Source organism: Ambystoma mexicanum, chromosome 6p (genome assembly GCF_040938575.1).
Source record: "Ambystoma mexicanum isolate Mex_15411 chromosome 6p, UKY_AmexF1_1, whole genome shotgun sequence".
Lineage (NCBI taxonomy): Eukaryota > Metazoa > Chordata > Amphibia > Caudata > Ambystomatidae > Ambystoma > Ambystoma mexicanum.
Genome location: NC_090935.1, coordinates 1,326,766,726 through 1,326,780,918, shown reverse-complemented (window position 1 = coordinate 1,326,780,918; position 14,193 = coordinate 1,326,766,726). Strand labels below are relative to the sequence as shown.

Genomic DNA, 14,193 nt, shown 5'->3' with positions numbered 1-14,193 from the left:
CCCCAGTTTCTAGGTAACCAGGGATACGCTTTTTCTTCGCATATAAAATAAACGGGATCACCTACATACACTGGTTCTACTTCTCTTTTGAGAACCGCTGTATTCATGCAACCAATAAACGTTCCTACTGAATAGGAGCCTTTCTTCTTCAGGCAAAAAGGGACAGTTCGTGGGCTATAATTCACTGTATAGGAAGGGGGCATTGCATCTTTATTTTCTTCTGCTCTAACACGAAACGTGATTACTGATGTTTTGGATGGTGGAGACAATCTATCTCGTTGTACAGGTTTAGGCGTAGGTTTTTGTATTAACATTCGTGCTTTATGAAATATAGAACAGCCTGCGGGTCTCATAATTATTTCCTCAAATTCATTCATGTTTGTTTTATCTAATTGACCTGTATCACTCTTATTCTATTTCCCATAAAATAATGCACTCAGTGATGCACTGCATGCAGAACTTAATGGTAATGGCTGCACATACCAACCTATTCCCTTCCCAGCATGCTGCGGTAAATGGGCGCATACCCAGCAATTATTTTTCTTTAAAATTGCATGTGTCATGTTCATTATGAGCAATAGGGTATTATTCCCATATCCTTCTCTGTGCCTCTCTTCCATTGGGAACAAGGTGTAAGTGATTACATGAACCGGGCTTTCAGTGGTGGAGATATTAATTACCGGCAAGAGCAAATTCAATGGATGCGTTGCTTCCGCGTAACATAGTATCAACGCTGTCATTATTGGTGCTAACATACTCATAACACACATAACTATCGTTAAGATCAGCATACAGTTTTTTCGACAATGCGTTTTTTCTAACTTTTCAGTCTTTATACCTAATTTGTTATCAGCAGCGGTGCAGGAGGAGGCTAAAGCTAGTTCTGGCATTCTCTCTCTCACAGGCCTTCTTCTTCCGCAGTGGTCGTTGTGAATATCTCTCCTTGTGGCACTCGTCCGAATGTCAATAAGTTTGACAAATGTCAACAGTTCATTCTGCCAGCTCTTAGCAGCCTGGATTGCTTACTCGTTTAGGCAAGAACATTATGCATTCGCAGGTTGCTCAAAAGAACTCCAGAGCAGTTTATCAAGTGCCTTTGTACCATGTGCGCCCCGCTTGTCCACTCGGGTTCCGGACACATGGATTTTTTATGATCGCACTGAGGAGCCGCGAGTCTTGAGTTGCCCGATCTGCACAACTCTCATGCTTCTCTCCTCTAGACCTCCAGCTCCCTCTCCATCCGTGATGGGAACCAGAGGCAATGATGAAAGATCAATGAAATGCAGATTCGATCACTCCTTCTTTCGAAGCCGCAGATTGTACCGTCTAGCTCCTTGTACAGTGTGGTCAATGAATAGTGCTGGTGCACTCCCAGACTCAAACTCGGAGTCCTGTGGCGCAATAACAAGTGGCTGTGGGCGCCGCAGCGGTGATGCAGATTTCGTTTCAGGCAGTGGCACAATGGCAGATGCTGGTGGGCGCCAAAGTGGTACACGCTTTGTGTTGTCCCGCAGTGATGCAGATTCAGCTGGCCAACGTTGGGGCACTCTTTGCCCTTTCTCCTTTATAGCAATCCTTCCAGGCTTCGCTTCCAGCTTCACTTCAGGTTTAGGCAGATTCTGTAGTAAGGGACTGGCAACAGTTTCTTTCGATTCTGGAGCTGCTGTTTCTTTCTGGTCGTCTCGGTCAGGCAAGTCTTTCAGTGTTGGTGGGATCTTTTTAGCATGCGTGGCATGGATCCACGCCTTCCTCCCATCCACTCGAAATGCTGTTTGCGTTGCCAGAAGTACTTGATAGGGGCCACGCCATCTGGGTGCTAATGATGTCTTTCGTTCAAAGTTTTGGAGTAGCACCCAGTCTCCTTGCTCTAGCGCGTGCCCCGGACCAGTATACCTCACAGGTAAAGCCTCCTGCACCTGCTGATGAATCAAACGCAGTTTCTGTATTAAAAGTCCACAATAAGTACTAAGCACAGGATGCTCAACTTCGCAAAGTCGCTTAGGCTGAGGTGCGCACCAAACATTCGCTGGCCTCCCCATGACAATTTTGTACGGGGAGAGCCCAGTTCTTGCCTGTACTGACGTGCACATGCACAATAGCGCTAATGGTAATGCGTCCACCCAACTCAACTTGCTTCCTGCACATATCTTACTGATCTTAGATTTTAAGATTCCATTATGACGTTCAATAAGACCGGCCGAACTCGGATGTCTCGAACTATGGAATCGCTTATCAATCTGGAGACCTGCACATATCTGTAATATCACTGCGCCCACAAAATGTGGACCGTTATTTGACCATATGACACGGGGCAGGCCGAAACGGGAAAAATATTCCTTTAGCATTACTTTTGCCGTGCTCATTGCCATGCAGTCCTTTAAAGGATATGCTTCCACCCATTTGCTGAATGCACATATTACCACTAGGTACATCTAAAACATGGCTAAAATTAGTCCATCAACCAAACCATTCATAGTGCAGCATTCAACCCATACAACATTCATCGTGACAATCATCCAGACAACAATAGCTAAAAAAAGGGACAACATTACTTCATAATGGGGAGTGAGCACAATCATCACAGCCCAGCTAATAGTTTTAATATATGTTATTTGATTTTATAGGAGCAGAGAAACATACAATAGAAAAAAAGTTGTTAAAACAATCTATCACAAGGGCAGATCTAGGGATAACCATGTAGTGTAGATCACATCCCTTGGGAGCAAAACTCAACCGGTTTCGACGTGGTATGTCTAATGCACAACGTCTTCATCAGGAGGTATGGAACAGAAGACTCACACAGTCAACCAAGCACTGGTGTGAGAAATGAACAAAGTATATGTTCTGAGGGAATGAGCCCTACCGAGGGCTAAGGTTGTCCTTAAGCTGTGAAGCCAGAAGCACTGTGTACCGTGGCAACCATCACCGTGGGATCTGATGAGGGACCCTACTGGGCACAGGATGCGAACAGAGAGCTCAGTTCGATTAGGCAAGCCTGGGTGAGCCAATTGATGACAGGATGCACTGGTGTAAACGACCATCAGTCCGCTAGCCAAGGGCGGCACTAACACGTCCTGCGGGTGCTGCCGAGCGCGGGCTCCACAGGATGTAGAACTCAGCGCAGTGTAAATCGTGACACGCGCTCGGCAGCACCCGCAGGACGTGTTAGTGCCGCCCTTGGCTAGCGGACTGATGGTCGTTTACACCAGTGCATCCTGTCATCAATTGGCTCACCCAGGCTTGCCTAATCGAACTGAGCTCTCTGTTCGCATCCTGTGCCCAGTAGGGTCCCTCATCAGATCCCACGGTGATGGTTGCCACGGTACACAGTGCTTCTGGCTTCACAGCTTAAGGACAACCTTAGCCCTCGGTAGGGCTCATTCCCTCAGAACATATACTTTGTTCATTTCTCACACCAGTGCTTGGTTGACTGTGTGAGTCTTCTGTTCCATACCTCCTGATGAAGACGTTGTGCATTAGACATACCACGTCGAAACCGGTTGAGTTTTGCTCCCAAGGGATGTGATCTACACTACATGGTTATCCCTAGATCTGCCCTTGTGATAGATTGTTTTAACAACTTTTTTTCTATTGTATGTTTCTCTGCTCCTATAAAATCAAATAACATATATTAAAACTATTAGCTGGGCTGTGATGATTGTGCTCACTCCCCATTATGAAGTAATGTTGTCCCTTTTTTTAGCTATTGTTGTCTGGATGATTGTCACGATGAATGTTGTATGGGTTGAATGCTGCACTATGAATGGTTTGGTTGATGGACTAATTTTAGCCATGTTTTAGATGTACCTCTATTGCTGTGATATGTAATAATATGTTCCTTAAAGTACTGTGTCATTAATTGATTATTTTCTAAATTTCTGTATCATGATTAAATAAAACTGATACAATCTGCAAGTAACACAGTTTTGTTCTCTGGACAAATTTTTCCGGATTCCTGTGGCACTATAATACTCTGGTCCAGAGTTTAGAGTTTCCCTGCTCTCTTCTGTTTTTGTGGTGTCATATTACCACTAGAACATATTTAAAGTTTTGGCATCGCTCCATTTCTATGAAATCGAAATGGATTACCTCAAAAGGCATAGAGGGAGGGCCAAAACTTCCTATCAGAGTCACCGTTCCCTTTCCTACATTGTGCTGTAAGCACGTGATGCAGTTCTGAACCAACCTCTCTGCATTCTTTTTTATGTTTACATTCTCCCATACCGTAGCTAGATGCTGGATTATGTTCTTGGCACATATGTGGGTAGGGCTGTGGGCCATTGTGACCATTGCATTTACATAGGAATTAGGCAACATCCAGTTTTTAGTTCTCTTGTCCACCCAACAACCCTCCAAATTTAATTCAGCAGAGCCCTCAGCCCACCCTTGTATCTCATAAGTAGTACCTTCGGCCTGCATTTCTTTGACAGTGGCAATCCCATCTTCTATCATGCAAGGCACTTCCTCAGACTGTACTGTCATCATTTTGGTATTTAAATCAGTGGCAGTTTGTTTCGCAATCCTGTCTGCAAATGCGTTTCCCTCTCCCACTTTACATGTCACTCTTTTATGCGCCTCGCATTTCACTATTGCTAGGTGCTTTGGAAACGTGAGCGCAGACAGCAATCGTACAATCAAAGGGCCATGTTGGATTCTGGTTCCATGTGATGTTAAGAAACCCCTCTCCGCCAGAGTCGGCCAAAGTTATGAACCACGCCAAAGGTGTACTGGCTATCAGTATATATGTTCACGTGTAAATTCTCAGAAATCTCACAGGCTCTGGTCAAGGCCATTATTTCTGCGGCTTGTGCCGAGTTGTAGGGGATTCTTTTGCTTTCTACAATGCTCTCTAGGGTAGTGATAGCGTAGGCGGCAGTTGATGTGCAATAAGGTAATTTAAAACAAGAGCCGTCACAAAATAACTCTCCATCTGGCTCTTTCTGTGGGGTGTCACTTAAATCAACTCTCCCCTCTGTTTCTTCCTCAGTAACCCTTAAACAATCATGGGGAGGTGATTCATTGTCACCAAGTTCCTCTGTGGGCAGTGGCATTAATTCTGCTGGATTCAAAGCGCTACACCTCATGATTTGGATGTGGGGCACGAATAAGATGATTTCATATTTAGTCAGTCTAGCAGAGGTGAGGTGTTGCGTCTGTGTTCTATTTAGTAGAACGTCTATGGCATGTGGCACCATCAAAATTAAAGTGTACCCCAATACCATCCCTTCCGTTTGTTTCACTGACGCAGCAGCCGCTGCAACAGCTCGCAAACATCGTGGCAGTGCGCGGGCTACAGGGTCCAGCACGGAAGAAAAATAGCCGCATGGCCTATTTCTTCCACCTTGTTACTGTGTCAAAACAGCCAATGCACTTCCTTCACTTTCGCATACAAACAGTCTAAAAATCTTCTCATAATTTGGTGTGCCCAAAACTGGAGCAGAACATAACGCAATTTTCAACAACTCAAATGCTCTCTGACATTATTCATTCCACTGCAAAGGCATCACAGCATCCTTTTTCGTCAATGCCACCATTGGTTTCACAATTAACGCAAAGTTTCCAATCCATTGCCGGCAATAAGAAGCCATGCCTATTATGGCTCTGACTCCTTTCTGTGTTTTTGGAATATGCATACCAGAAATGCTCTCTATTCGCTCTGGCGTTATTCTTCTTCCTTCTTTCGAAAGTAAGTAACCCAAATACACCACTTCCTTTCGACAATACAGACATTTTTTCAAGCTGGCTTTGTGGCCATGCACTGCTAAGTATGTTATTAGTAAAATGGTACTTTCTTTACAAATCTTCTCTGTGTCTGCAGCGATCAACAGATCGTCTATATATTGTAGCAATACACAACCTGTTGGTAGCTCTAGCATATCTAGTTGTTCCTTCAATGCCCTGCTGTAAATACTCAGACTTTTCATGTATCCTTGTGGAATGCACGTGAATGTGAATGACCGTCCTCCTAAAGTGAACGCGAACAAATATCTACTGTCCTTGCTCACTGGAATGCTAAAGAAAGCATTCTTTAAGTCAATCACGCTAAAGTATTCTGCTGATGCAGGTATCATTGTCAAAATGGTGGTGACGTCTGCCACTAAGGGAAATTGAGGGTCGACTACCTTGTTTAATGCGCGCAGATCAATTATGAAACGATAGGGTACCTCGTTATCTCCTTTCTTGTATACCGGAAGAATGGGGCTGTTGCCTGTACTACCTGCAATTTCCTCAATTACCCCTAATTTCACCAAATCTGAAACAATCCTTTTCAATCCTTGCTCTCCGTCGGTTGAAATTCTGTACTGTGGAATATGCGGCAGCTTGACCCCTTCTTTCAAAATCACTTTTACTGGCTCTATCTTTAAGCATCCCACATCATTGTCATTTATTGCCCATATACAGATTGGCACCTTACTCAACTCTCCTGGCAAGGGTTTAGACAAAAATTCAGACACCTGTGCATCTTGTGGCCAAATTGTTAAAAACACACCATCGGGAGTGCAATCAATAACTGCTCCTAGTTTTTTCAATAAATTCAATCCCAAAAGGTTTTCTCCACAATTATCTGTTAAGAGAAATGGACAATGCTCAGTGAATGGACCTATTGTTACTGGGACTGATTGGGACACTGGGTTAGTTACTGGAGTACCTGCAAACCCTACAGAAATATTCATTTGCCCTGACAGTGGTATATCTGGAACCAAGTGATGATCTATTGAACACTTCTGCGCTCCTGTATCTACAAGAAAATGGTGCTCTGTATCCGGGACTCTCATCTCTACATAGGGTCCTTTCTGATTCATGGGAATAGAGACTGGTTCCGACCCCTTTCTTGGGCTGTCCTATTGAGGGAATAACACATCGTCCGATGTGTAATCACTGCTATTGCTGTAATACGTATTTTGTTGTGTATCGAAAATGTTCCCATCCCTTCCTCTAGCTCCCCCATTCTGGTTATTCCCATGTTGTTGATTACTCTGGCCCTGAATCTGGTTGGTAGCGTTCTGATGTTGAGCTTGATTCTGACCTCCTTGGTTACTTTGGTGTTGCTGCATATTATTTCTATTCGGTCCATTTGCTCCTGGGTGCCCCCAGTGCTGTCTTCTATGACCACCCCAAGTTCTATTTTGCAAATGTGGGCATTGCGCTCTCCAGTGCCCTTCCTCTTTTCAGTATGCACACTGATTCTGCCCCAACGGTCCTCCATGCATATTTGAATTACTCCTTCCTTGTGCGTTCCCCCTCCCTCTGTTGTGCCCTGCTACTTGCTGAAGTAGCACTCTCGTCTTCAAATTTACTCTATCTTTTGCCTCTTTTTCTTTCTCTGCATTTACCCTGTTCTCATAATATTGTGCCATATGTAATACTTCGCCCAGCGTTTTTGCTTGCCATGCACTTTCGGATGTCATTATCACATTTTTAATTGGAAGAGTCAACCCCCTCACATACTTATCAACAAATAATCTTTTCCCCGCTTCTGAACTCACATCCTGCCCACTGAAGTCTGTGAATACTTAGATTATTTTCTCTGGAACAATCTCTTTTAATCTTTGTATAATTCGTCCTGATACCGCTACCATGTTCGCCCCTGGCTTCCCTCCAACCTCTTTATCCCTGTCTTCTTTTACTAAATCCGCCCAGGTGGCGCCATAGGCCGTTATATCATCCACTTTTCTTATCTGCTTCCATATGTCTGCTGGCAGGATCACTGGGAATATTAAATCTATGTCACCCATGATAAGCACGGATGATTGCAGACAGGATTCTACTTCTTTAAAATCCTGCGGGATTCTTTCTTATATCAGGAATCGTCTGTTTTATGTTATTCACTTCCTGCCTGGAAAAGGGGACACGTACATATTGGGCAGTATAAAGTGCTGGCGTCACCTGCGCCGCTACAGTGCCTGCTGCAGGAATTTCTATTTTGGGCACATAGGTAGGTGGGACCTCTCTCATTGGAAATGCCGCACTCACTGTTCCTCCCCCTTCCCTCATATGCAATAATATCCCCAAGTAAAGCAACAAGGCTGTTTCCCCTGTCCCTGGTTCTAGTGCCCTCTTATATATTGCCATTATTTCGGGGGGGCTGACTATGCGAGGGTCCGTATTTGGGCGCCATCTTGAAGGGGCCCATAGGGGATTCTCGCGTAGCGGAAACAAGGCAAATCACCACACATGAACTGACACGTCAGACATGAGGTTGTATTCCCAAAACCTAGGGTTTATTGCAAAGCAAAAAAGTCTCAGTTGGCCAACTCGGTCTCATGCCCCGCGACGTGTGTCTCCAGACCTCGAGGGACGCAAAAGAGCAAATAACGTACATCAGTTACATATATACAAAATGGACATCCTGCAATCAGTCATGACATGTTCATTACGCCCATTGTAAAGTTTCTTTCAACTGGGTCTGATGATTGACAATTTTGACGAATATGACACCTTCAAACATCTATTTTAGCAAAAATAGGCAACATTGCAAGTCTAGAGACATATTTCTTTGTTGAACAGAACACAGTGCTTCTGTTCTTGCAGGCAAGCTGCGTACGGGGGAAGAGTCGCATTCCAGGCCTTGCTATCTCCTATTTGCTATTCGTGTCCTGGGAGTCAGCTCGCTCTGCTGGGCTTAGGAGAGGGGGGCAGTAAGAAAAAGCATAATTCAAGCCTTTAGCTGTTTCTTTCTAGCATTTCTACCATATTAACGAGACTGGCTGGCATCAGAGAAATGATTAAATGCCGTGTTGCTCTCCTCCAAGGCTATATGCGGGAGGGGATTGTGCATTCCTCTCTGGGGCTGCCTACGTTATGTTTCAACAAATAACTCCTGGCCTCGCGGCCTTGCTCTTTCGCTTTGAACAACAAGGTAATCAGTGAAGCAGAATAAGCAGAATAAGCTTTCGGCTAAGCAGTTTTGAAAACAAAAGCAATGAGCAAACGTTAGTGAACAAAATGGCGATTCTAGCTACATCAAAATGGCCGCACATTGGTCAAACTTATGAGTCTGTATTTCTGACGTTTAGTGCATGAGACAGTTGGTCGTCGGCCAATATGATACATTGCCATTGGTCGTGAAAGGTATCTATTTTTCTAGACTGACAGGAGGACCCGGTAAGTACTCCATGCAGAAACCCATCCCCATTCCCATTTGAGCCACCATAGGGCTCAATGGGAATGGGGAGGAAGGCAATAACGGGCAGATTACATCTGGCCCGTTATTGCCTCCCTCTTCCCCTCGCGGGACCCGGAAAGCACGCCTGGTTTTACCAGGCGTGCAATCCGGGTCCCGTGATGGGAAGCTTGTAATCGGCACTCCCGGAATGAAGGGGGCCGGTGCTGTACCGGCCCCCTTCATTCCGGGAGCGCCAGCCTTATAATGAGGCCCCTAGTCTCCAAAAAATAAAATATAAATACAAATAAAAAATGAATACAAAACGTGGGCCATTAAATAATGTGTGCCCTCCTGTATTACAAAAACCCAGATTTTCTGTGAACTGCAGATGCAATCTGAGAAATTAGCTGGTACACTCACACCATTATTCCCTTGGGGGCAATTTCTCCCACGATACACAAAGAAAACTGTGGACACAATCAAGAGTGGTTGCACACTCACCATACAGTATTTGTTCTGTATGACCAAATCACTATGACCAAACCACTGGCAGTAAAAATATCAACATAAGGTGGAAGGTACCCTGGTTCCAATTAAATAAATAACTAATTAAAAAACCTGAGATATGTAGATATGACTGACAGATGTGAGAAAAAGAGAATAAAGGATCATAAATTATGTATTAGAATAAAGAAATAGAATGCACAATTAGTGGAACATGTTGTGACTTATAAATGCACATGTGACCAATTTGACTGGACAGTTTTGGACAGTTACAAATTCTGCTGAGGAGTGAAGACATCAATGAAATTGTACTCCGCCTGGAACACAGTTGGATCTTCAGACTTAAGAAGTATAAAAATTATTTGAATAATGCGATCCACTAGCATCAATTGGCCACGTGTTTACATAACAATTTAATATGCTCAGCCAAGCACTAAAGAGAAATATGTCTGGAAAGATGTTGCCTGTACTTGTTTAAAAAACAATAGAAAAGGTCCTAACAGTTCACTTATAATCTAAGATTTGAAATGCTGTTGTAAACCCAAGTAAAACAAAAATTCTTATACTCATAAGTAGAAGTAAAAAAAATTAGTAAAATGAGCTGGCAAGTATATGAGGCCTGGAGTATCACTCTAAGATGGCCACCATGCAACTCACGCTCTGCAATATAGTACAGTAATGTTGTTGTAACATTGAACATTACGCCAGCAAGATGGCGCTTTCTACAAACACTATGCAGGATATTCCAAAGATTTTGGTTCATATATGGGACCTGTAAACCATTCTAAGATGGTCACTACGTGATTAGGAACCAAGACTCTATTCTAACAACGGGCCTCATTACGACCCTGGCGGTAAGGGGTTAACGCCAGCGTTAGCTGCGCCGACCCCTTACCGCCAACTACGAGGTCCCTTAGCGCCATGGCGCTTTTAACACCTGCTTTTAGCAGGTGTTAAAATCCATGGCGCTAAGGTACCATGGAGTTAATTACGCCACCGTAATTTACGGTGGCGTAATTAACGCCTTCCCCACTCCCATTATGCCCTATGGGGCAAAAATGGGAATGGGGAAGGGTAAATGGGGATTGGGGACTTACCGCCCCGCCGACCTCGGAATGGGGCGGTAAGTCCGCCAACCACCATGGCGTAAACGTAGTTTACGCCATGGTGGTAAAGTCACGGCCCAGGCGGTAACTTACCGCCTGGGTCGTAATGAGGCCCAATCATCCGGGAGGATAGCTTAACGGCAACGATCCCTGGGTCCGCGCTTAGAAACCTCTGGGTGTTTAAGCGTGTTATAAATACGCAACTAAGATTAACAAAAAAACAATTATGCAACTAAAAAAAAAACAATCCTGTAACGGCTGTGTGAGCGCTTTAAAAAGGCAAAATAAATAAATAAATCATGCCATTATGAGATAACGATATGGCACTGCCCATGAACATCCATCCATGTGGGAAGACAAACGCATAAACCCATCAGAGATGGTAACTTGGATTCAATAATGTGGCATGATATCTTCACACTATTAGCAAAAGATGTCTACCAGATAAAAACACCAACAAGATGGTGCTCCCCACAGACACCATGTGAGTAGATGAACATATTTGGCCCCTCGCACAATGGCATCCTCACCAGTGGTATGTACTATTTAGCAAGTTTTGAAGTACATCAGATTTAAATAGGGTTGGGCGGAAGGAAGGTTTTTAATTGCTATATTATATTTCTCGCTCTAAAGAGAGGCAATAATATTGAACTACTTCTGAGTTCACTCAAGGATGCAATCTTATGCTTAAGTAGGTTAATTATTTTGCGAATACCTTTTACTCTTGTATGCATTAAAATCATCTCAGTCATATTGATCCCCCTGCCTTTCTGATGGGCATTTTGATAGAACACAATGGAACCATAAACATGTATGTTTGTGTTTTCGTGTGGTCCTGTAATAGATGTGGGTGGGTGAGGATAGTGGGGCGAGATCTGTTCTGTTGTTGTCATGCATGCAGATCCCTGAGCTCTGCGTGTGAGTTGGTTTCTATGTGTTCTGTGTCGAGAGAATAAAGTCATCCGAAGGGGAGCCTCATGTGCCCATGTTGCCAGGATGCATTGACCCAGGCTTTGGTATGTTAGATGATTGTAGAGGTCTAGTGTTTTGATGTTAAAGGTCTGTTGGGACGGGTGTTCAATCGTCTTGTGTGTGTGGCTTAGTTGGTATGCGTATTGTGCATGCAAATGTAGAATTTGAGCATTTCAGTGCTGGAGCAGTCAGAGCCTGCATTGAACTGGTTGGTGACGGGCACAGACAAACCTGAAACCACATACAGCAGACCATTACATGGCATAGCAAGGCATGAAAAGGGCATGAAAGGCACTACAAAGCATTAGACGTCTTAGCAAAACATCAAAAAGGCTATTCAAGGCAAAAACAACCCTGTTTCCTTCCCACTCCCCTACCTCTGGACTCTTACAGACAAATCCCATTTCACTTTCTGACATTGCCACTGTCAGATCCTGTATCTGGCTCTAAATTTCTCTCTCTTCCTTTCTTTGTCTCGCTTTCTATCTCTGATAGATATGTTGTGCCCTGTGTGCCACAAGGATCTCGAATTTGAAGATGAGGGTAGGGTGCCGTCTTGAATCTTCGCTCATTACTGTAAGCTAAGTGCTAAAGGTTATGGGAGGCAATTATGTTTGGTTCAGAGAAAACTGCTGCTTGACATGTGAAGATCACAGACACCGATTTCTACTTTCATGATGGTTTCTACTTTCATGATATGTAGGTTGGAAGGCTGTGTGCTTTGTCAAACTTCACTTTAATTTTCTGCGGTGCTGTGCTCAGTGGTCGCTAGGGCGTTTGCCTGTCAGGGTAAAGAACCGTGTTTGTCAGAAAGTCAAGTGGGCAGCGCTGCGTACTATATATTAAGTACTAGAGTTTGGATAGAGTAGTGGTTCTGCAGGCACATTTTGGTGGAGCAGCTGGTAGAGGAGACTCCTAATTGTTCGTGTTCAGGCCTTTTTTGCATTTTTTTGCCTGTGTTGGGCGTTCTAAATATAATGAATCTTCAGGAGAAAGGTGTCTATTAGAATAATGAGTGTCTAACCTTCGGTAAAAGAAAGTCCGATGTATACATCCTCACAGCCACAGATTAATCTTCTCTGTCCTAGCCCACCTCATGAACGGGATTCCCTGATGTGCCGCATAATACTGTTGTGCCAATTTTGCAGCTCTTTGGTCTCAGTGGCCGAAGCAAGATTATCAAAACTGACCTGGAGGAGTGGGCGGCTTGTGCTAAGGGAGTGATGTCACTTCAGATGGTGCCATGAGGCACTGTTGCCCGCCAAATGGTATCTGTTGAAATCTGCCCAGTTCAGTCCGAGGAGGTTCCATTTCTGAAGAATCTGCTAGCTAAAAAATATATCCATCAGAAAAGAAACGTTACTGAAGGTAGGTAGCTTGTTTTTTACTGTTAGAGATGGTGAGAAAGGCACATCATTTTAATATGGTTGTTCTGGAATCTTAAAAGTTCAGAAGATAGTGTAATGTAATGAAAGTAGGGACAATACCGTCACTGGAGAAATATGGTTGCTGCTGTCTAAATTGGGTATTTGACCAAAATGATGTTTCGAAACATGCGATTATCTTTATGTGGCAGTACTCAAAAATGCTTGTTAAGATGTGTAATCCTGGTTGTAATTAGTCACGATCCATAATATGGCATTTCAAAGATCATTCTGCTTCCCAATGATGAGTTTCTATAGTCAACTCTGAGTTCATTCATGCATACTGAGGTAATATTGAGATTGAAGAGTGCTGCCTTTCTAAGGTTTTTAAGTACATATGTATTTTCATGATATATAAAGACTGTATAGGGATGCGAAATACCTTGAGTACATAACTATGTCTAAATAGGCTATTGCTTTTAACATCCTTGTGAGACTGATCTGTTTTCTTCTCTCTTTGTCTTTTCTTGCCTTTTTCTTATTGGTGTATTGCATGCCTTTTTCAGACTAATACACCTACTGATGAAGGCAATAGTACTTTTGATGCTGACATAGGAGGCAAGCATACTTATCACGATGACAAAAGCAGAAATCGTACTTATGACGAAGGTGAAGAAGGCAGTTCTACTTATGACTGTGGTGAAGAACACAGCCTGACCTTTGATACTGACAAACAAGACGACAGCGAATTTTGTTATGATGCAGATGAAGTCATCAGCAAAATCATAGAGCTGGCCTAGAAAACAATCGTAAAAACCGTACTTCTAAAACTGTCACTGTATGGCATATTACATTTTCTAAATAAAGCTCCCAGAACACTGTCAAAGTCACTAATACGCCTGTCTCAATTTTGTTGGAAATGGGCCGCAACATCTCTGCAGCATTCAATTCTTTTTTGTGACGCCCATATTTAAATTGCATGTTATGTTATGTTACTCTGCTTTTATACTGCGGCAAATCACCACCGTAGTAGTTTGAGAGCGCCTGATCCCTAACAGCAGTGTATTGTCTGCACTGGCGTATTGTCTGATTGAGGAATGGTGAGTGTGGATTATATTAGTTTATCTTTAAGAACATTCCA

General features: G+C 43.5%; 1 protein-coding gene across 2 annotated transcripts in view; it reads left to right on the top strand.

The window, feature by feature from the left end:
• The window catches only part of LOC138510377 (coiled-coil domain-containing protein 171-like), a 3,784,015-nt gene extending 3,770,073 nt beyond the window's left edge, over positions 1 to 13,942 (top strand). For both annotated transcript variants that reach the window (XM_069625990.1, XM_069625991.1), the window contains one exon: positions 13,619 to 13,942. In XM_069625990.1, coding sequence (XP_069482091.1) covers positions 13,619 to 13,852 — 234 coding nt within the window. In that variant the 3' untranslated portion in view covers positions 13,853 to 13,942. The remainder of the gene's footprint in view (positions 1 to 13,618) is intronic.
• Positions 13,943 to 14,193: the final 251 nt, after the last annotated feature.